This window comes from Triticum aestivum, chromosome 2A (assembly GCF_018294505.1).
Source record: "Triticum aestivum cultivar Chinese Spring chromosome 2A, IWGSC CS RefSeq v2.1, whole genome shotgun sequence".
Lineage (NCBI taxonomy): Eukaryota > Viridiplantae > Streptophyta > Magnoliopsida > Poales > Poaceae > Triticum > Triticum aestivum.
In genome coordinates this window covers 110,330,917-110,351,947 of record NC_057797.1, presented here as the reverse complement: position 1 = coordinate 110,351,947, position 21,031 = coordinate 110,330,917, and the positions used below count along the sequence as shown (strand labels likewise).

Genomic DNA, 21,031 nt, shown 5'->3' with positions numbered 1-21,031 from the left:
GTGTGGGGTGGTGGAGGGGGAGAGGGACGGCCCAGCCCTGGAAGCGTCCAACAAAAAAGGATGAGCAACGACAAACAATCGAACGACTGGGTGACAAACAATCGAAAGACAGAACAAGAACAGAGACGATCGGGAGGCTACAAACAGGATGATGTCATGTTAGATTGTGATATAATTATGTCACCTCTAGATGTGTCCTAGATGGACCCTATATATATAGCACAAGCAACCCATCTAAAGACCTCGCAAACCTGTATTAGTTCTGGACTCCAAATCCTACACGGACTAATACTCCTACACCTAATTACAAGTACTACTAGGACACGTGCAAACTAGCCTACCATCCGGACTCAACCAGCCAAAGCTAACACAACACGGCTTCCTAACGTACCTGATACTAGGAAACTTTAAACCAATTCATATTATGATTTCCTATCTTTACTCTAACACGTATCTCTACTATAACATGTTTGGATTACTCTAACATTCACCCCCTAATTTAAACATTCGACTTTTTACACAACGAGATACACAGACGACCGCCTGTTCATCTTATCACGTCGATTGTCTCCGGTGACACAATTTACCAGACCACAACTTCTTTCTTCTTGTGACGATGGCCATCACCTCATCATCACCGCAACTTTGTTTGCATATCAACTTATAAACTTTAACCAACGATTACCCGGACTACCAGCCACGCTGCCGCATCTTAGCGTGCTACATGCAGACTAAATGCATAGCCTCATGCAGGAACTCAACTTAACCGGTGCGCGTCCATCTTCACGTTGATCTTCGTCTTCTCATCGGTTGCTTGTGCATGGGGAGACACATTTTTCACCCGCCACATCTTTTTTCTTCTCAGTGTCACCGATGCCACATCTTATCAAACGACACCTCATATCCAGCGGCAACACAACTTGCCATATACGTGCAACTCATCTTCATCGTATATGAACTCGCTGAAACTCCGCAACCACGAACGGAAACACAAGGCATGCATTCCTTTTTCCACCCGTTGTCGCTTGCAATTCTCCCCGCCAGTGACGCATCTCAACTGCAGCAGAAGATTCACACATCTGAGCTCTTGGACGCACCTTACAAGAACTCATGTGCACACCTTGACGATAGCTCGTAACTTTGCCGCCTCTTCCTCGCCCCCCCCCCCCCCCCCCCCGAACGACGATCTTGACGAGATCTTCTAGCACCGCACCTCAGCACTACCGCTCCCGTCAACCTCCTCCAGGTCGTTTTGTCGAACCACAATCACCCGTCGCCTCGGTTGCGATAGCATCCTCGCCGCCTTCTTGTCGCCGCTCCGCCGAACGACAAGTGCCCGATCCTCCTTATCGCCGCTCCGCCGAACGACAACTGCCCGATCCTCCTTGTCGCCGCTCGAACGACAATTGCCTGCTCTAATACCAATTGTTGGAAATTCATTCTCAGGACCGATCACATAAAATTGCACAAACACACGCGCACACAAAACTGATAGCCAAGGGCTCGTATCGTGCCCTTTTTCCTTTTTATTTCTTTTCTCCTTTTCTCTCTGTTATAATAAACTCATGCAAGGCTGTGCATATACATACATATACATACATATACATACATATATATATATACATACATATATATATATATATATATATATATATATATATATATATATATATATATATATATATATATATATATATATATATATATATATATAGCACAAGCAGGAGCAGCCCACCTAAAGACCTCGCAAACCTGTATTAGTTCTGGACTCCAAACCCTACACGGACTAATACTCCTACACCTAATTACAAGCACTACTAGGACACGTGCAAGCTAGCCTACCATCCGGAATCAACCAGCCAAAGCTAACACAACACGGCTTCCTAACGTACCTGATACTAGGAAACTTTAAACCGACTCATATTATGATTTCCTATCTCTACCATAACATGTTTGGATTACTCTAACAGTAGCGGCGAGCTAGCGCGGGGGCGCATGCGGCAGCAGCCACGGGCGGCAATGGAAGTAGCGGCCGGCAGCAGTAGTGAGCAGCAGAGCAGCTACGGTAAGCAGCAGTATAGCGGCGGCATCAACAGAGCAGAAGCAACGAGGAAAGGAACAGCGGGCACATGTGTACGCGAAAGCAGAGATCCGGCCACAGTGAACAACGGCGTAAACGACACGGATCGAAGGGGGGAAAGGGGGAACGGAACGAGGAGCTCACCACGAGCTCTATGGCACGGTCGGGGAGGCCGGAGGTGGACCGGAACTGCGGCAACGACGACGAATGTCGGTGATGTACGCGACGGAGATGAGCTCGATGGCGAGAGTACGAGCTGTCCCGGGCTCCCGGCTCGTTTCAAAGCACGTGGGTGAAGGAGTCGACGGTGTGGAAGCCCCTGAACTTGATCTCAGGCGACGAGAAGGCCGGTCGCTGAGACTATGATGACGGCCATGGCGAGCGCCGTTCGGATGCGTGCCGCAGAGAAGAAAACGGCGCGAGGGATGAGCAGGGAGAGGGTTAGGTTTGCTGGGGCGTTGAGGGGAGACTTATATATCACCAGGGGGAGCGGCGGATGGCCGGCACGTGGCCATCCGTGGCCACAGACGCTGCGCGCGTGTCCACCCAGCCTCTGATGAACAGAGGTAGGGGATGAGCGTTGTTGGGCTGGGCCGGCTCCTGTAGCAGCAGGCTGCAAGTGCATAGTAGGGTTTAGTTTTTATTCATTTTCTTTTAATTGTGCTTTCTTTTATTTCCTACTGTTTTATACTAATTTGAGCCAACAAATGGATTTTGTTAATTGTGAAACTTAGCACAATAATATTAGGTGTTATTTGGAGTTCGTATAAAAAGTTGCAAATTACTTCAAAAAATTGTAAATTTATTTAATTTGAGATGGTTCCATGAAAAGCTTTTTGGGTCAGTTAAAAAGAGCTTACGGGCACTTTAACATTATGAATAATATTTATTCTTTCATGAAAAATTGTTAGTGAATATTTTCAACCCATGGAATATTTTTATTTTACCTTTCGAAAATTTTAATTGTTTGACTTGTTTTTTTTGGAATCTGAATTTGAATCAGTTTTGGATCAAAGTGAGGTTTAGCAACATTAATCGGATGACAATGCATCATTAGCAGCGGGTTACTGTAGCTTAACTATTCGGGCGTCACAAACAATACATCATTCCCTTTGTCATCGATATGTTACTTGCCCGAGATTCGATTGTCGGTATCTACATACCTAGTTCAATCTTGTTACGGGCAAGTCTCTTTACTTGTTCCGTAATATATCATCTTGTGACTAACTCCTTAGTCGTTTGCTTGCAAGCTTATGATGTGTATTACCGAGAGGGCCCAGAGATACCTCTCCGATATTTGAAGTGATAAATCATAATCTTGATCTATGCCAACTCAACAAACACCTTCAGAGATACCCGTAGAGCATCTTTATAATCACCCAGTTATATTGTGACGTTTGATAACACATAAGGCATTCCTCCGGTATCCGGGAGTTGCATAATCTCATAGTCGAAGGAATATGTATTTGACATGAAGAAAGCAATAGCAATAAAACTGAATGATCATTATGCTAAGCTAACGGATGGGTCTTGTCCATCACATCATTCTCCTAATGTTGTGATCCCGTTATCAAATGACAACTCATGTCCATGGTTAGGAAACCTTAATCATCTTTGATCAACGAGCTAGTCCAGTAGAGGCTCACTAAGGACCTGGTATTTGTTTATGTATTCACACATATATTTAAGTTTCTGATTAATACAATTCTAGCATGAATAATAAACCTTTACCGTGATTTAGGAAATATAATAATAACTATTTTATTATTGCCTCTAGGGCATATTTCCATCACGATTCTGACCTCCCCTGCTCCTATATATAAAAGGTACCCAGAGGAGCTCCCCGACGCCACTCACTTGCCCATCCAAAAAACCCTCTCTGAAACTCCCTCCTCTGCGGCCGCTGTCCGTGGACGTTTTCGACGCCGTCGAGGTGAGCTAGACCAGATCCCTTCTCTATTCTTCGTATCTTTACGCTTCGCATCTCCCTGACATGTCCTCCCTTCCATTTTTCTAGCCCGAGCGTGTTCCCCACGGCACACGCAACCGGCCAGAGTTCGCTGCAACTCCGGCGGCCTTCCATCTCCACCACAGAATGAGGTCGAGGCTGGAACCTTGTCAAACGGACTTCCCTCGACCTCCTCTTTGCCCATTTTTTTACGTCGGTGACTTTTCTTCTCCAAATTCGGCAAAACTCCGGTGAACTCTCTCTCTCCCTAATGTACAACACCTATTTTTTCTGTTAAAAATGAAGAGTTATTAGCCTATCAGAACGCGACACATGGCAGCCAATATTAAATCCCGTAATCATTTTCAGAAAAATGTCCAAACTTCAAAAATTCATATCTCCTAAACCGCATGTCTGAATTGGATAATTTTTATATCTCCGGATTTGCTGGAACATATAGTTTCTTATGGAACTAGAATATTTCACTTTTGAGCAAATTCAAATTTAGTTCTGATTTAAACAAGAAATTGAGTAAATTTTCTATATCTTTTAATCTAGAAATCACATGGAAATGTTCCAATTACCAAAGTTGGTCCCTAGAACCATACCCTTCTGTTAGAACTCAATTCTTAATTTTTCAACAATGTTTGGTTCCTATTTTGACCAGTACACCTAAATTTGACCTCCTTTAGTCATAATTTAACCACTTGATCCAATTACATTTAATTATTATATAAATCTTCTTAGAAGATCCCTAGAAAACCTCTCTGTTCATATGTTGCTGGCATAAAAAATGGGAGATAGTAAATTATTAATTTCAATTCCCTAAATTCATACGGCTTTCAGTTCCCATAGTCGACCATAAGTCTAATATTCTAAATATTTTCTTTATGGAAATTTTGTTATCAAACCTTGTCTCTCAATCACTATGTATTGACACCATGATATTCACTTAACCAATTTGATCCACCCTAGAATAAAATATATGCCTATTCCCATCCAAATAAACTCGATCTTATCTCAATCATAACCATGACTCTATAATTATCATAAGGATGTACTTATATTGTTAATTTGCATCTTTTTGTTGGATCTTCATTTTGAGTTGTTGTGTGTTGAAGTAATTTTATTTTATCGTTAGATAAATCGTAAAGTGAAGGAGTGATGATAATAAATAGGGAATCAACTTCAAGATTTAGGCAAGTTGAATCATGCTTTCACCTATATTTTCATATTATGCATATCTCTTTAAATTTTATTATTATGCATGTTTTACTACAAAGTTTTGCAAATTATTATTGCTAGCTAAAGCCCTAGGGACTTGTAGATATGCTTAGCCATGCTTACAAAGAAAAGGGTTGGGAATCAAGCAAGTTTTAAACGATTAAACTTGCCCTCTTTTGGGGCAACATTTTGTGAAAACTTTTCAAAAATAAAACTATATACTCATTCACTTCTACTCCTAGGGCGGAATGGTATTGATGAGAGCGTCCACAAGTGATTGCGCCCAACTGGGGTCTTGCACACAGGTTTTTGGCGGGGACCGTCCTCTAGGGGATTGAGATCTTTCAAGTACAGTTGGATGTAGCTTCCAGTACAATCACATGCTAGTACTATGGGCTCTATCTTAGCTTAGTACTAACGGGAAATACTACCCCGGGACAGCCATCGGAGAGAGGCCTTCGTGTCGAAGTTGCGGGCGGCTTGGTCGGTATAGGGAGCTATTACGGAAAGGATTCATCACAATCTTCTCCTAATCATCCACCCAAGTGTGTAACGATAAATGGGGTTGATTGTGTTGTGTGGAGAACGTGTATGACCTCTGCATAGGGTTAAACCTGATCAATTAGTCATGCCCCCGGTTATGGGAAATTTTGAGCAACTAAAGACTTGGACTGGAGAAGAATATCCCCTTTTTTATAAAGTCTATTTTAAGGGTTAAAGTTGAGGAATGAGCCTACTGAATGTGTTTCACTTCAACCTTATGTATGTTTTATACTAATTTGGAGAATTATCACTGGTGTATATTCAAGTGTCGTACTCCTGCCTTTTATACTAAAAACTATTTTTTGTTTCAAAAGAAGTTTACAAAACTTAGTATAGGAGAAAATTGGTTTATGCAAAGGAAATCTCCACCAATACTTACCCTGCATATAAATTCTGTTAAACTTTCCTTTGCAACTTGTGAGTACATTCCACCTACTCATCTGCACCTATCATGTGCAGATCTCGATAGATTAAGAGACGATAGGGTTATGGTCTACACTCAATGAGCTCCGTGGCATTGATGGTGACCTAACTTAGTGACTGCTATTTTATGTGCCAGCATTGAGCTATGCCAATGGTATTTATTTGCTTAACTCTGGATCTATTGTTGTAGTAAAATGATGTATGTCTTACTGATATTCATTCTTTTTTAATTTGTATGCTAGCTATGATCCAGGGATAGCACTGTAAGCATAGACACTTGGTTTTTATAAAATCCTGGCCGTGACAACTATAATCACACATAAGAAACCACTCAAAGATTCAAAAAGAATGCAAATAAAAAACTTATGAAAAACTCCAAAAGGTCCAAATAAAGTTTCTGGACAGAAACATATTTTTGACAGTCGTAAAATTATGTGACTTTGTTTTAAAAAACTATATGTCAAGAGCTTTAACTAGCAAAAAGAATCAACTAAAACAGAGTTCTGAAATTAAAGTTATGACCTAATCAAGTTTAAATTTGAATCTGTTTAAATTCAAATTTTAATGTTTCAAAAATATTTTTAGTTGGGTTTATTGGATATATGGTATCGAGACGAAGAAATTGGCGTTGGTTTCACTCAATTTGGATAACCCGTTGAAAAATTATTAACGTTCGAGTATCGGTGCAAACACTACAAACTTTTGTCTATTCAGTGACAAAAACCCTGACGGAGAAATAGAAAATGTCCCCTGAAACCATTTTCAATGAGGGCCCACTGTCACTAGATGTTTCCTCCTGGGGCAGCCCCTAGGCAACTTTGGTGACGTTGTGGCCTGATTTTCAAGGACGAGTTTGGGCGTCACTACGCATGTCCATTTTCTGGGACGGTTCGTAGTGTCACATAAAATGTTTAGTGTGACAAAAAATGGCCAGCTGGTTATAAAAATGATTTAATAAATGGCCAGTAGAATGTAGTACCTTATAATTTTTGCCGTGACAGAGTTTATAACATATTAGAATCAAATTTTCAGGGTACTAGTTGAGATGTTCGACGTGTTGGGAAAGGAAAAAAATGGCGGAGTGGGCTTGAAATCAAAGTTTTTGGTTTATCTAATGGATATTCATTGAGTTGCTCATAATGAAATCTATTACATTCTTTCCGTTTATGCTATCATTTTACGGAACTATGAGATGCCATACTAATTCTTAAATAAAACACAAACAAGAAAATATAATCATAGATAATAATATAGCATTACAAGTTCAGGAATGGAACGAGCATTTGGTACATCGGCAACGTCATTCCCAAAAGTATCACACATCACGAGTAGGAGTGTTCGAGCATCAACAACATAGAACTACTCATCAAAAGATTACACAGATTACCCGTCATGAGTTTGACAAAGAGGATAACCACATCACCTCTTTGGTGGATCACGAAGAACAACGTGTCTCTAACTGCCAATTTCGACAAGGAAAGCAAATCCTTCCAGCCATCCATTACGATGAGGCGTCCATCTTTTTCTGACGCCAAGTATAACGACCATTCTTAGCCTCAGGAAATATAATAATTCTCATTTCACCATGTCGATCCATCTGATCAGGAAGAACACGACTAGGGAGTCTCGTTTGCATGAACACAATTATTACATGGTATGATAGCATATTTTAAATAACAAATGTTGTACAATGAATGCTAAAACAATTAAACATATTACCAATCGGTCAAAGTGTGAAGTAGTACCTTGTACGGTCCAGAACTTGCTTCATGTGCGTACGATCACACAAACCATTCAACATTCTCAGCAAAATTGACGGCGTACCGCATGTCTTTCCACGTACATGTGGGTCCAGCAGTAAGTTCCATGTTGTCAACTATCACTCTTTCTTCTACTGATATCACTTAGTAAGCTGAGTAGATATACATAAACAAGAATGAGAACATGTCTAGATATTTATATTTATGACTATTAAGAACATGCAAGTAACCGCAAGTCCACCTAAGCAAGGTATGTATGTCTGAGAAAACTTACAAGGATGAACCGTTGGAACATTGTCCAATTCCACATCAGTTTGATGTCCATGTGTGCTAATATCGAAGTACAACTACATACTAACTTGGATTCTGTATACTTTGGCAAATTCTCTCCAAGTTGGTCCAATTAAAAACATTTCCTTTCAAAGTTTTGGAGACAACAATAGAAAAGAAAGCCATGCATTATTTTAAGCAGAGGAGTGTTGAAATGAATAAACGCCCAGCCTTATCAGATCTTTTTTTCTTGCAAAGCAGGGGATGAACTGTGCACAAATGGAATGATTGGAATAGTTAAGCTTGCAAGTCATAAATAAGTACATATACCAATTGTCTATTAAGTACATATACCAAGTCATAAATAGTTAAGCTTGCAAGTCCACCTTTAACATGTAACTAGGCTCTTTGATATTTTTTTGCCCCAATTTGCAAGTCCACCCTTTGACCCACAACTGAGCTCGACTTTTCATTCGCCTCGGTTTAAAGTCCATCATTGACTCGCAAATAGTGGTGACTTTCTCCCAGTTGCAAGTCAACCATCGATTTGAACCGACCCGACTCCTTTTATGTCCCAGTTGCTAGTCCACTGTCGACATGCAACTGGACCCTTAATACTTTTGCCCATTTTGCCTTAGTTGCAAGTCCATCATTTAACTCGTAAATAGCAAATGGCCCCAACTCCTTTTTGTGTGAGTTGCAAATCCATCAACGACATGCAACTATGCCTTGGCCCCTTTTTAGCTCAGTTCCACCGTTGATTCGCAAGTTGATCTGACTTTTTTCTGCCTCAGTTCCAACTCGACCATCGACTCGCAAATAGGGATTTTGTTTGCTTTTTTCTTGTAGGTTTGATTCACAAGCAACGGAACACTGCCATACCTTTTTAGTAGGGTTTTTTTTTCGAAAAAGGCTGGTGTCATTTTTTGGAGAGCTCGCTGTTAATGTCTATTGGCTTCAAAGACCAGACTTTACTAAGTGAGGTTACTCACGGGGTGACTGTTTTGTGGCCCATTAACCTTCCTACCCTTTTCATGTTTCGTACATTGTATTCCTGTTTCTAGCTTGCGTTTTCCTTCATTCTCCTGACTGCTTCTAGCTGACTATTTTAGTTTTATTTTGTTTATTTACTGTTTCATTCATGTGTTCATTGTTTGGGCGTCCATTTTTCAAGAACGAAAATGCTGACATTTAAAAGGTAAATACCAGATGAAAAAACTGGAAGATACATGTTGCTGTCACATTTTGACTAATTGATTGTTTAGCAAAATGAACATAAAATGCATTTAATTATTGCTGGAAATATGTTCAACGTATATTACAAAAACAATTCAACATACATTTAAAAAATGTTCATCTAGTTTTAGAAATTGTTCACTGTGTTATGAAAAATATATTCGCCATATATAAAAGATGTTCACCGCATAATTAAAATTCGCATCATATATTAAAAAAATGTTCAGTGGATTTTTTAAAAATAATATTCACCATGTTTGAGAAATTTCTGGTCGTATATATATTTAAAACGTTAATGTAAAAATAGTAGATTTATATAGGAAAAAATAAAAATAAAAATAATGACATAGGTAAAAAATAGAATTAAAACAGGAAAGAACATAAATAACCAAAAGGTGGAGAAGTAAAGAGAAGCGGGTTGGGCCAAAATATGCACTTCAAAAACAAGGAAGCGATCAATGTTGTAAAAGAGAAAACATGTGATGTTGCAGGCCGAAAAAGAAGAGAAAACCACAAAGCCCAACCAATCTAGAAAATTTGTAGACAACACAACCAGCCCGATTATTAGTATGACAAAAGCTCGATGGGGACCTCCTTTTCAGCGACCCGCGTGGCATGAAGACGCGGAACACGCACCTCCCACTCCCCCCGTGCATGCCCGTTTGGGCCAACAAAATCGTCGAATTTCATATAGAAAGAAAAGTAACCACTTCTATTCTCTTAGCACATGTACCCCTGTTTTTCTCATTTCATAACTCTTTTTTATGATTTTTTATCCTGTAAAATAATTTGGGATTCCAAAAGGTTCCATTTTTAAAAAATGTAAATTTTGAAAAATGGTCAAGAAATAATATAATGTTCATGAATTCATAAAATTGTTCCGGAAATCACTAAGTCTTTGCAGATTCCAAAAAGGTTGGCATATTAAAATAATATTTCTGTTTTCAGAAAAATGTTTGGGACTTTGTACAAAATGTTTAAAAAATTCAAAAAATGATTACGAATTTCAAAAATTGTTCCCAAATTAGAAAAGAAAACATTAGTTCATTTGTTTTCAAAAAATGAGCATGCATTTCAAAAAATGTTTATCAAATCCAGAAATTTCCATCAATTCCAAATTTTTTTGCAAAAGTTTGGAAATTTTTCTCTGATTAACAAAAAATTTCATTGCTTTTATAAAATCTACACAATTGAATAAATGTTTGGGAATTCAAAAATGTTCACGGATTTGGAAAATATTCAAAATTAAAAAAATATTTGTGAATCTGAAAAATGTTCATCAATTTGAGAGATATTTGTAAAACGAAGAAAAATAAAATATAAAATAAAGAAAAAAGGAAAAAAGAAAATTAGAAAAAAAATAAAGAGAGAAAAAGGAAAATGAAAAACCGGTTCAGGGAAGGTTCCCAAAACTATTGGGGAAGAAATCCAAAAATTGGCCGGTCTGTGTGGAGCACTGCATGCGCGAGGAGGTATGCGCTAGGTCGTTATTGAACAACCTACGCGCCAAATAGGACTGTAAAAACAAGGGTGTAGGGAACATAACCTAAACATCATGTAAGTAGTCCATACAAGTTCATCGGCTACTAGGACCTGAAGATTCTACCTAGGTCCTGCTGTCGGAGTAACACAAAATAAGTGCCCGAACTGATTAACGTAAACGAGCGGTTCGAGAGGCGTGACACGGATTTTGGTTGAGTGTGTTTCTTCTTGCTTGACCCGTATCGACACATTATTGAATTCGCTGCCGCTCGGCTTGCCGGCCTCCGCATGGTAGTACGTGACCATGCTGCCGTGCATCCACAGATAGCCGCCGCCTCCAAGCGTCGGGCCGTGGACCAACGAATCCGCCGACGGCGCGAACTGCGTGATGGTCGTCATGCCAGGCCTACAGGTCTTCCACTCAGCTGGGCCGTCGTAGTCGATCATCGGCTTCAGCTCACACATCTCCTGAAACGCCCGAGCGCGATCCTCCATGCTTGGCTCCGGCGGCGGCGGCGCGCCGGATGCCCCCGCAGGAGCCGACACCTGATTGGTTAAATCACAAACCAAGTTAGCCCATATTTGATTAACAGGTTTACCTAGCCAAGCACGTAAAGTTTGAGATTTTGCGGATGGAGACCTTGATTATTTTGTAGGGGATGAAATGGCATCCGGCGGCCAAGTCTAGAGACGGGACCGCCGTGCACGGTCCGATCGCCTCCTTGGCGGGCTCCTGCAGCGCGCGCGCGGCGCCGGCTTCGGTCTCGAAGACGACCACCGCCCTCATCAGGAGGATGCAGATCGCGACTGCCTCGACGCCGTCGAACGCGGCGCGCACGTCCTCGGGGCCTTTCAACGAGCGGAGGTGGACCAGGACGAGGCGGCGGTGGAGGTCGGGGGTGTCGCCGGACCCGGAGAGCTGGTTCGCGACCGGGGCGAGGAGGCTGCGTGCCACGCTTGCCGTGGCGGCGTCGTCGCCGTAGACGCGGCGAATCATTATCACGTCCCTTCGAACCGGGATCTCCATGCTAATCAGGTTAATTTGCTGTTTGGTTGTTGCTGATCTGAATCTAAGAACTAAGATCTGGGTGCTTCTTCTCCTCTGATCTGAAATAGTATATGTAGGGGAGTTGTGGCCGGGTCCAACTTTTATGTCGGTTTCGGGTCCAATTAAGACTAAACAAACCGAGAGATTATAGCTAAGGCAAACAGACAAAGGCGATTACTAACGAGTCATCCGATGAAATCAATCCGGTCGCCAGCCGTCCGATCCATTCTTTCTCGCGTCGCATCCAATCAGCCCCTCTGCTTTTTTAAAAAAAACTGTCAATCTATTCATCTTCAATCATGACAGTACAACAAACATTAAAAATAATGAAAATTACAATCATATCCATATACCACCTAGCGATAACTACAAGCACTGAAGCAAGCCGAAGGCGCGCCGCTGTCATCGTCCCTCCCTTATCGAAGACGGGCACAAGTTGTTGTAGTAGACAGACAAGAAGTCGTCGTGCTAAGACCTCATAGGACCAACGCGCCAGATCAGCAACCGCCGCTGATGAAGAGAAGTTTAGATCGGAAGGATCCAACCCGAAGACACGTGAACAAAGACGAACAATGACCGGATCCGAGCGGATCCACCAAAGACAACCACCGACCGAATCCTATGAGATCCACCGGAGACACACCTCCACACGCCCTCCGACGATGCTAGACACACCATCGGGACAGGGGCTAGACGGGGAGAACCTTATTCCATCTTCAAGAAGCCGCCACCGTCTTGTCTTCTTGAGTAGGACACAAGCCCTAACAAAACTTGAAGAAGCACCTGAAAATGGAGCCCTCCCGCCAGCAAGGGCCGGGATCCACCCCGCACCCATGGCCCTAAGGCCACAGGAGACGTGGGAGATCGGCGGCGCTGCCGACGGGAGGCAAAAACCCTAGCGGCCTTTCCTTGGAGGAGAGACTAAGGGAGGAGATAAGTCACACACTACCGTGTATCAGCCCCTCTGCTTTGATCTAGCAGCACCGCAAGTTGCCGGCGAACGCCCGTCGCAACACCGGAGAGCCGCCACGACGAGAGCTTTATAGCAACATGATAGGTGCAAACACGTTGAACGAGCTCATGCCCAAGGGTGCTCCGATCTTCACGTCGTAGGATCGAATCGGGAGGGATAACTAGCTGTAAGCATCTAGGATAACTAGATTTATACCTCCCAAGGTTGGATGCAGCCGGTACGTTGGGATGGTTGACTCGAGCTACAAGAACTCCAACCCGTTGTCCGAACAATTGCAGAACCACAAACCGGTACTAACCCACACAAAAATGCCCGGACCGTAGAGCATGAATTACGGGAAACCAGAGGTTCCTTCTCGCTGAACGAAATATGCCCTAGAGTCAATAATAAAGTTATTATTTATATTTCCTTATATCATGATAAATATTTATTATTCATGCTAGAATTGTATTAACCGGAAACTTAGTACATGTGTGAATACATAGACAAACAGAGTGTTCCTAGTATGCCTCTACTAGACTAGCTCGTTAATCAAAGACGGTTAAGTTTCCTGACCATAGACATGTGTTGTCATTTGATAAACGAGATCACATCATTAGATAATGATGTGATGGACAAGACCCATCCATTAGCTTAGCACTATGATTGTTTAGTTTATTGCTATTGCTTTCTTCATGACTTATACATGTTCCTATGACTATGAGATTACACAACTCCCGAATACCAAAGGAACACTTAGTGTGCTATCAAATGTCACAACGTAACTGGATGATTATAAAGATGCTCTACAGGTGTTTCCGATGGTGTTTATTGAGTTGGCATGGATCGAGATTAGGATTTGTCACTCCGTGTATCGGAGAGGTATCTCTGGGCCCTCTCGGTAATGCACATCACTATAAGCCTTGCAAGCAATGTGACTAATGAGTTAGTTATGGGATGATGCATTACGGAACGAGTACAGAGACTTGCCGATGACGAGATTGAACAAGATATGATGATACCGATGATCGAATGTCGGGAAAGTAACATGCCGATGACAAAGGGAACAATGTATGTTGTTATGTGGTTTGACCGATAAAGATCTTCGTAGAATATGTAGGAGCCAATATGAGCATCCAGGTTCCGCTATTGGTTATTGAACGGAGATGTGTCTCGGTCATGTCTACATAGTTCTCGAACCCGTAGGGTCCGCACGCTTAACGCTCGATGACGATTTGTATTATGAGTTATGTGATTTGATGAACCAAAGTTTGTTCGGAGTCTTGGATGAGATCACGGACATGACAAGGAGTCTTGAAATGGTCGAGACTTAAAGATTGATATATTGGAAGGCTATATTCAGACATCGGAATGGTTCCGGAGAAGTTCCGATATTTTCCGGGGTACCGAGAGGTTACCGGAACCTCCCGGGGAGTTGATGGACCTTAGTGGGAAGGAGAGGCAGCAGCCAGGAGGTGGCGCCCCCCCCAAGCCAAGTCCGAATTGGACAAGGGGTTGGGGCATGCCCCCTCTCCCTTCCTTCCCCCTTCTCCTTTAGGTGGAAACCTACTAGGACTTGGAGTCCTAGTAGGATTCCCCTTCTCCAGGCGCGCCTAGCTTGGCCGGCCAGTCTCCCCCTCCCTCCTTTATATACCGGGGCAGGGGGCACCCTAGAAGACACAAGTTAATCTTTTAGCTGTGTGCGGTACCCCCTCCACAGTTACACACCTCAGTCATATTGTTGTAGTGTTTAGGCAAATCCCTACATCAGTAACTTCATCATCACCGTCACCACGCCGTCGTGCTGGCGGAACTCTGTCTCGGCCTCAACTGGATCAAGAGTTCGAGGGACGTCATCGAGCTGAACGTGTGCTGATCACGGAGGTGCCGGTCGTTCGGTACTTGGATCGGTTGGATCGTGAAGACGTTCGACTACATCAACCGCGTTACTAAACGCTTCCGCTCTCGGTCTACGAGGGTACATAGACACACTCTCCCGTCTCGTTGCTATGCATCTCCTAGATAGATCTTGCGTGATTGTAGGCAAAACAATTGAAATACTGTGTTCCCCAACACTCGCAAATCCGGATGAACTCAAAAGAGCAAAGGTAGTAAGGATCTCTCGGATCTCTAGCAGTCTTCCTGCATATGCTTGTAGTCGAATGGTTTGACAAAAGGTTTTTAAAAGGATGGGGGGTGGGGTTTTATAGTAGGGACAACCCCAGTTAGCTAGCTGTGAAAAGGTTTCAGAAGTAATCAGCTTTGCATGGCTTCCTTGAGGAATAAGCAGTTAATTTTGGAAGTTGTGGGAGAGCTCTTCGAAAATTCACGAAGCCTTGACAGCCTGAACACCTTCGACGAGAATTACTAGGACGTTTGACTAACAGGTCCAAATCATGTGAGTTTTTTTTTGCATTGAAAAGTAAATTTGATGTAGCTTCCGATAATGTAGACCCGTCTCTCCTTCAAATAGGTGTGACACAACGAAACATCAGAGGTAAAACTAACAGCATTAGCTTCACCTGAAACTTGTTTCTTCGACTTTCTTTCTTCATGATCTGAGATGTTGTTTGCGCCCTTCGATATTGCACCTGAAATAAACAATAAGGAGATGAAATTGCAGCCATGTGTTCAAGATTGTAGTATGAACTTAAGTTAGCCTACGCCTGGTCATGTATTTGTTTGACACAAATTATTATGATTTCTCTTTTGATGTCCGGAGTTGTATCAATGGTTGTCATGTCCTCATCACAACACCAAAACGCTACGTCTAGCCACCACGGAGCACTCCAATGCAACACCAAAAGCCCCCCCCCCCTAGGGCCGCCGGCGATGCCGTATCGAGCCAGTGCAACGCTGCATCGAGCTGCTGGTGAAGCTCCATTTCAGCCGCGACGGAGCTCCAGCGACCCCGGCCGGCACTCCATTGTAGCACCGACAATGACGGCGGATGCCGCGATGCAGCACGCGGCGGCCATGGCGGAAGCTGCAACACAATGCATAGCAACGACAACTCAACCTGATTTGTCGGAGCTGTAGTGGAGCAGCGGTGCAGCGGCGTGAGGCGACTACGGTTTGCACTAGCTGTGTAGAGCATGGCGTGTGATGACCCACAAGTATAGGGGATCTATCGTAGTCCTTTCGATAAGTAAGAGTGTCGAACCCAACAAGGAGCAGAAGGAGGTTTCCAGCAAGGTATTCTCTGCAAGTACTGAAATAAGTGGTAACAGATAGTTTTGTGATAGGATAATTTGTAACGAGCAACAAGTAACAAAAGTAAATAAAGTGCAGCAAGGTGGCCCAATCCTTTTTGTAGCAAAGGACAAGCCTGGACAAACTCTTATATAGAGAAAAGCGCTCCCGAGGACACATGGGAATATCGTCAAGCTAGTTTTCATCACGTTCATATGATTCGCGTTCGGTACTTTGATAATCTGATATGTGGGTGGACCGGTGCTTGGGTGTTGTCCTTACTTGGACAAGCATCCCACTTATGATTAACCTCTATTGCAAGCATCCGCAACTACAACAAAAGTATTAAGGTAAACCTAACCATAGCATGAAACATATGGATCCAAATCAGCCCCTTACGAAGCAACGCATAAACTAGGGTTTAATCTTCTGTCACTCTAGCAACCCAACATCAACTTATTACTTCCCAAGGCCTTCCTCTAGGCCCAAATAATGGTGAAGTGTTGTGTAGTCGACATTCACATAACACCACTAGAGGAGAGACAACATACATCTCATCAAAATATCGAACGAATACCAAATTCACATGACTACTAATAGCAAGACTTCTCCCATGTCCTCAGGAACAAACGTAACTACTCACAAAGCATATTCATGTTCATAATCAGAGGGGTATTAATATGCATATAGGATCTGAACATATGATCTTCCACCAATTAAACCAACTAGTAATTAACACTACTAGCAACCCACAGGTACCAATCCCGGACTTGGAGACAAGAATTGGATACAAGAGATGAACTAGGGTTTTGAGAGGAGATGGTGCTGGTGAAGATGTTGATGGAGATTGCCCTCTCCTGATGAGAGGAGCGTTGGTGATGACGATGGCGATGATTTCCCCCTCCCGGAGGGAAGTTTCTCCAGCAGAACAGCTCCGCTAGAGCCCTAGATTGGTTCCGCCAAGGTTCCGCCTCGTGGCGGCGGAGTTTCATACGAGGAGATGGCTTATGATTTTTTCCTCATCGAAAGACTTCATATAGCAGAAGATGGCCATCGGAGGGCCACCAGGGGGGCAACGAGGTAGGGGGCGCGTCCCCCACCCTCGTGGGCAGTGTGTGGCCCCCCTGGTGAACTTCTTGCGCTCGGTATTTTTTATATATTCTGAAAACATCTTCCATGAAGTTTCAGGACTTTTGGAGCTGTGCAGAACAGGTCTCTAATATTTGCTACTTTTCTAGCCCAGAATCCCAGCTGCCGGCATTCTCCCTCTTTATGTAAACCTTGTAAAATAAGAGAGAATAGGCATAAGTCTTGTGACATAATGTGTAATAACAACCCATAATGCAATAAATATCGATATAAAAGCATGATGCAAAATGGACGTATCAACTCCCCCAAGCTTAGACCTCGCTTGTCCTCAAGCAAGAGCCGAAATCGAAAAATATGTCCACATGTTTAGAGATAGAGGTGTCGATAAAAAATAAAATACGGACATGAGGGCATCATGATCATTCTTAGAACAGCAACTTATATAATTCTTGTCATATGATCTCTTATGCTAGGGTAATAATTCAATCACAATTTCAAGTTTGAATCATAAACTTCATTGAAAACTAACAAACTATAATCTCGGTCATTGGAGCAATTGCAATTTATCATAACATAGGAAAGAGTCAATATATAAGAGCTTTTCAGCAAGTCCACATACTCAACTATCATATAGTCTTTCACAATTGCTAACACTCACGCAATACTTATGGGTATGGAGTTTTAATCGGACACAGAGAAAGATAGGGGCTTATAGTTTTGCCTCCCAACGTTTTACCTCAAGGGTAATATCAACAATAATAGTTCATGAAAACTCACATCCAATTAGCCATATATACCAGGATCTTTCCAACATACTGTGCTTGCCAAAGGATAAAATGTAAAAAGGAAGGGTAAAGATCACCATGACTCTTATGCAAGGTAGGAGATAAAAGTAAAAGATAGGCCCTTCGCAGAGGGAAGTAGAGGTTGTCATGTGCTTTTATGGTTGGATGCACAAAATATTAATGCGAAAGAACGTCACTTTATATTGCCACTTGTGATATGGACCTTTATTATGCAATCTATCGCTTTTATTTCCATATCACACGATCGTATAAAACTTATTTTCTCCCACACTAATAAGTCATACATATTTAGAGAGCAATTTTTATTGCTTGCACCGATGACAACTTACTTGGAGAATCTTACTCAATCCATAGGTAGGTATGGTGGACTCTCATGGCAAAACTGGTTTAAGGGTATTTGGAAGCACAAGCAGTATCTCTACTTGGTGCGATGAATTTGGCTAGCATGAGGGGGAAAGGCAAGCTCAACCATGTTGGATGATCCATGACAATATAATTTATCTCAGATGTAGGAAAACATAATCCATTACGTTGTCTTCCTTGTCCAACGTCAACTCTTTAGCATGTCATATTTGAATGAGTGCTCACAATCATAAAAGATGTCCAAGATAGTATATTTATATGTGAAGACCTCTCTTTCTTTATCACTTCCTATGAATTGCAACGATGACCAAAACTATGTTTGTCAACTCTCAACAACTTTTATTCATCATACTCTTTCTATGTGAGCTCATTATTCTCCATAAGATCCATATGATCTCTTTGTTTCTTTTTATTTCTTTCTATTTTCTTTTATTCACTTAGGATCATGGCAAAATAATCAAGCCCTTGACTCAACACTAATCTTTATTATATAGCTCACGGACTCGATTACATAGAAGGATCATAAAGCAAAACTCACAACTAGATCATACTAAGAACTTTTATTCTAATAGATCAAGATATTACCAAAAGGATCGAACTAAGAAAAACGGTAAAGATAAAAGTGATGGTGATACGATACTGGGGCACTCCCCTAAGCTTGGCAGTTGCCAAGGGGAGTGCCCATACCCATGTGATTATGTCTCTCTTTTCGGGGATGGTGATGTGTGATGACCCACAAGTATAGGAGATCTATCGCAGTCCTTTCGATAAGTAAGAGTGTCGAACCCAATGAGGAGCAGAAGGAAATGATAAGCGGTTTTCAGCAAGGTATTCTCTGCAAGTACTGAAATAAGTGGTAACAGATAGTTTTGTGACAAGATAAATGGTAACGAGCAACAAGTAACAAAAGTAAATAAAGTGCAGCAAGATGGCCCAATCCTTTTGTAGCAAAGGACAAGCCGGAACAAACTCTTATAATAGGAAATGTGCTCCCGAGGACACATGGGAATATCGTCAAGCTAGTTTTCATCACGTTCATATGATTCGCGTTCGGTACTTTGATAATTTGATATGTGGGTGGACCGGTGCTTGGGTGTTGTTCTTACTTGAACAAGCATCCCACTTATGATTAACATCTATTGCAAGCATCCGCAACTACAACAAAAGTATTAAGGTAAACCTAACCATAGCATGAAACATGTGGATCCAAATCAGCCCCTTATGAAGTAACGCATAAACTAGGGTTTAAGCTTCTGTCACTCTAGCAACCCATCATCTACTTATTACTTGCCAATGCCTTCCTCTAGGCCCAAATAATGGTGAAGTGTTATGTAGTCGACGTTCACATAACACCACTAGAGGCTAGACAACATACATCTTATCAAAATATCAAACGAATACCAAATTCACATGACTATTAATAGCAAGACTTCTCCCTTGTCCTCAGGAACAAACGTAGTTACTCACAAAGCATATTCATGTTCATAATCAGAGGGGTAATAATATGCATATAGGATCTGAACATATGATCTTCCACCAAATAAACCAACTAGCATCAACTACAAGGAGTAATCAACACTACTAGCAACCTACTAGCACCAATCCCGGGCTTTGAGACAAGAATTGGATACAAGAGATGAACTAGGGTTTGGAGATGAGATGGTGCTGGTGAAGATGTTGATGTAGATTGCCCTCTCCCGATGAGAGGAGCGTTGGTGATGAAGATGGTGATGATTTCCCCCTCCCGAAGGGAAGTATCCCCTTCAGAACAGCTCTGCCGGAGCTCTAGATTGGTTCCGCCAAGGTTTCGCCTCGTGGCGGCGGAGTCTCATCCCGAAAGGTTTCTTCCTATTTTTTTCTCATCTAAAGACTTCATATAGGAGAAGATGGACGTCGGAGAGCCACCAGGGGGCCCACGAGGTAGGGGGTGCGCCCTAGGAGGGGGGGCGCGCCCCCCACCCTCGTGAGCAGGGTGTGGGCCCCCTGGCCTTCATCTTTGGTGAGGATTTTTCTTTATTTATTTTAATATGTTCCGTGGAGTTTCAGGACTTTTGGAGTTGCGCAGAATAGGTCTCTAATATTTGCTCCTTTTCTAGCCCAGAATTCCAGCTGCCGGGATTCTCCCTCCTTATGTAAACCTTGTAAAATAAGAGAGAATAGCCGTAAGTATTGTGACATAAAGTGAAATAACAACCCATAATGCAATAAATATCGATATAAAAGCATGATGCAAAATGGACGTATCAACTCCCCCAAGCTTATACCTCGCTTGTCCTCAAGCGGAAAACCGATAACAATAAATATGTCCTCATGTTTAGAGGTAGAGGCGTCGATAAAAATAAAATACGGACATGAAGGCATCATGATTGTTCTCATAACAGCAACATATATAGATTTTGTCATATGATTACTTATGTTCAAGTGATGATCTATTCACAATGCAAGCATATAAATCATAAATCTTATTGGGCTCCAACAAACTATAATCTCAATCATTGAAGCAATTGCAATTTATCATAACATCGGAAAGAGTCTATGTCAGAGCTTAAAAGCAAGTCCACATACTCAACTATCATTTAGTCCTTCATAATTGCTAACACTCACGCAATACTTGT

At 42.1% G+C, this 21,031-nt stretch overlaps 1 protein-coding gene and 1 long non-coding RNA gene across 2 annotated transcripts; both read right to left on the bottom strand.

Moving 5' to 3' along the window:
* Positions 1-451: 451 nt before the first annotated feature.
* On the bottom strand, positions 452-2,624 carry LOC123187871 (uncharacterized). Its single transcript, XR_006494174.1, has 2 exons — positions 2,225-2,624; positions 452-1,415 (listed from the first exon to the last, which is right to left on the bottom strand). It is a non-coding gene; the product is annotated as an uncharacterized lncRNA (long non-coding RNA).
* An 8,393-nt stretch (positions 2,625-11,017) lies between these two features.
* LOC123184961 (uncharacterized) lies at positions 11,018-12,123 on the bottom strand. Its single transcript, XM_044596987.1, has 2 exons — positions 11,607-12,123; positions 11,018-11,512 (listed from the first exon to the last, which is right to left on the bottom strand). Exons 1-2 carry the CDS (start codon positions 11,991-11,993, stop codon positions 11,087-11,089), a joined length of 813 nt encoding a protein of 270 aa, XP_044452922.1. The 5' UTR covers positions 11,994-12,123; the 3' UTR covers positions 11,018-11,086.
* Positions 12,124-21,031: the final 8,908 nt, after the last annotated feature.

What these genes read in the sequence shown, in the direction of transcription:
- LOC123184961 (XM_044596987.1), bottom strand. Translation starts at nt 11,993, where the DNA reads ATGGAGATCCCGGTTCGAAGGGACGTGATAATGATTCGCCGCGTCTAC. An exon ending in TCCCCTACAAAATAATCAAG is followed by an intron (nt 11,513 to 11,606) that starts GTCTCCATCCGC and finishes TTAACCAATCAG; the next exon opens with GTGTCGGCTCCTGCGGGGGC.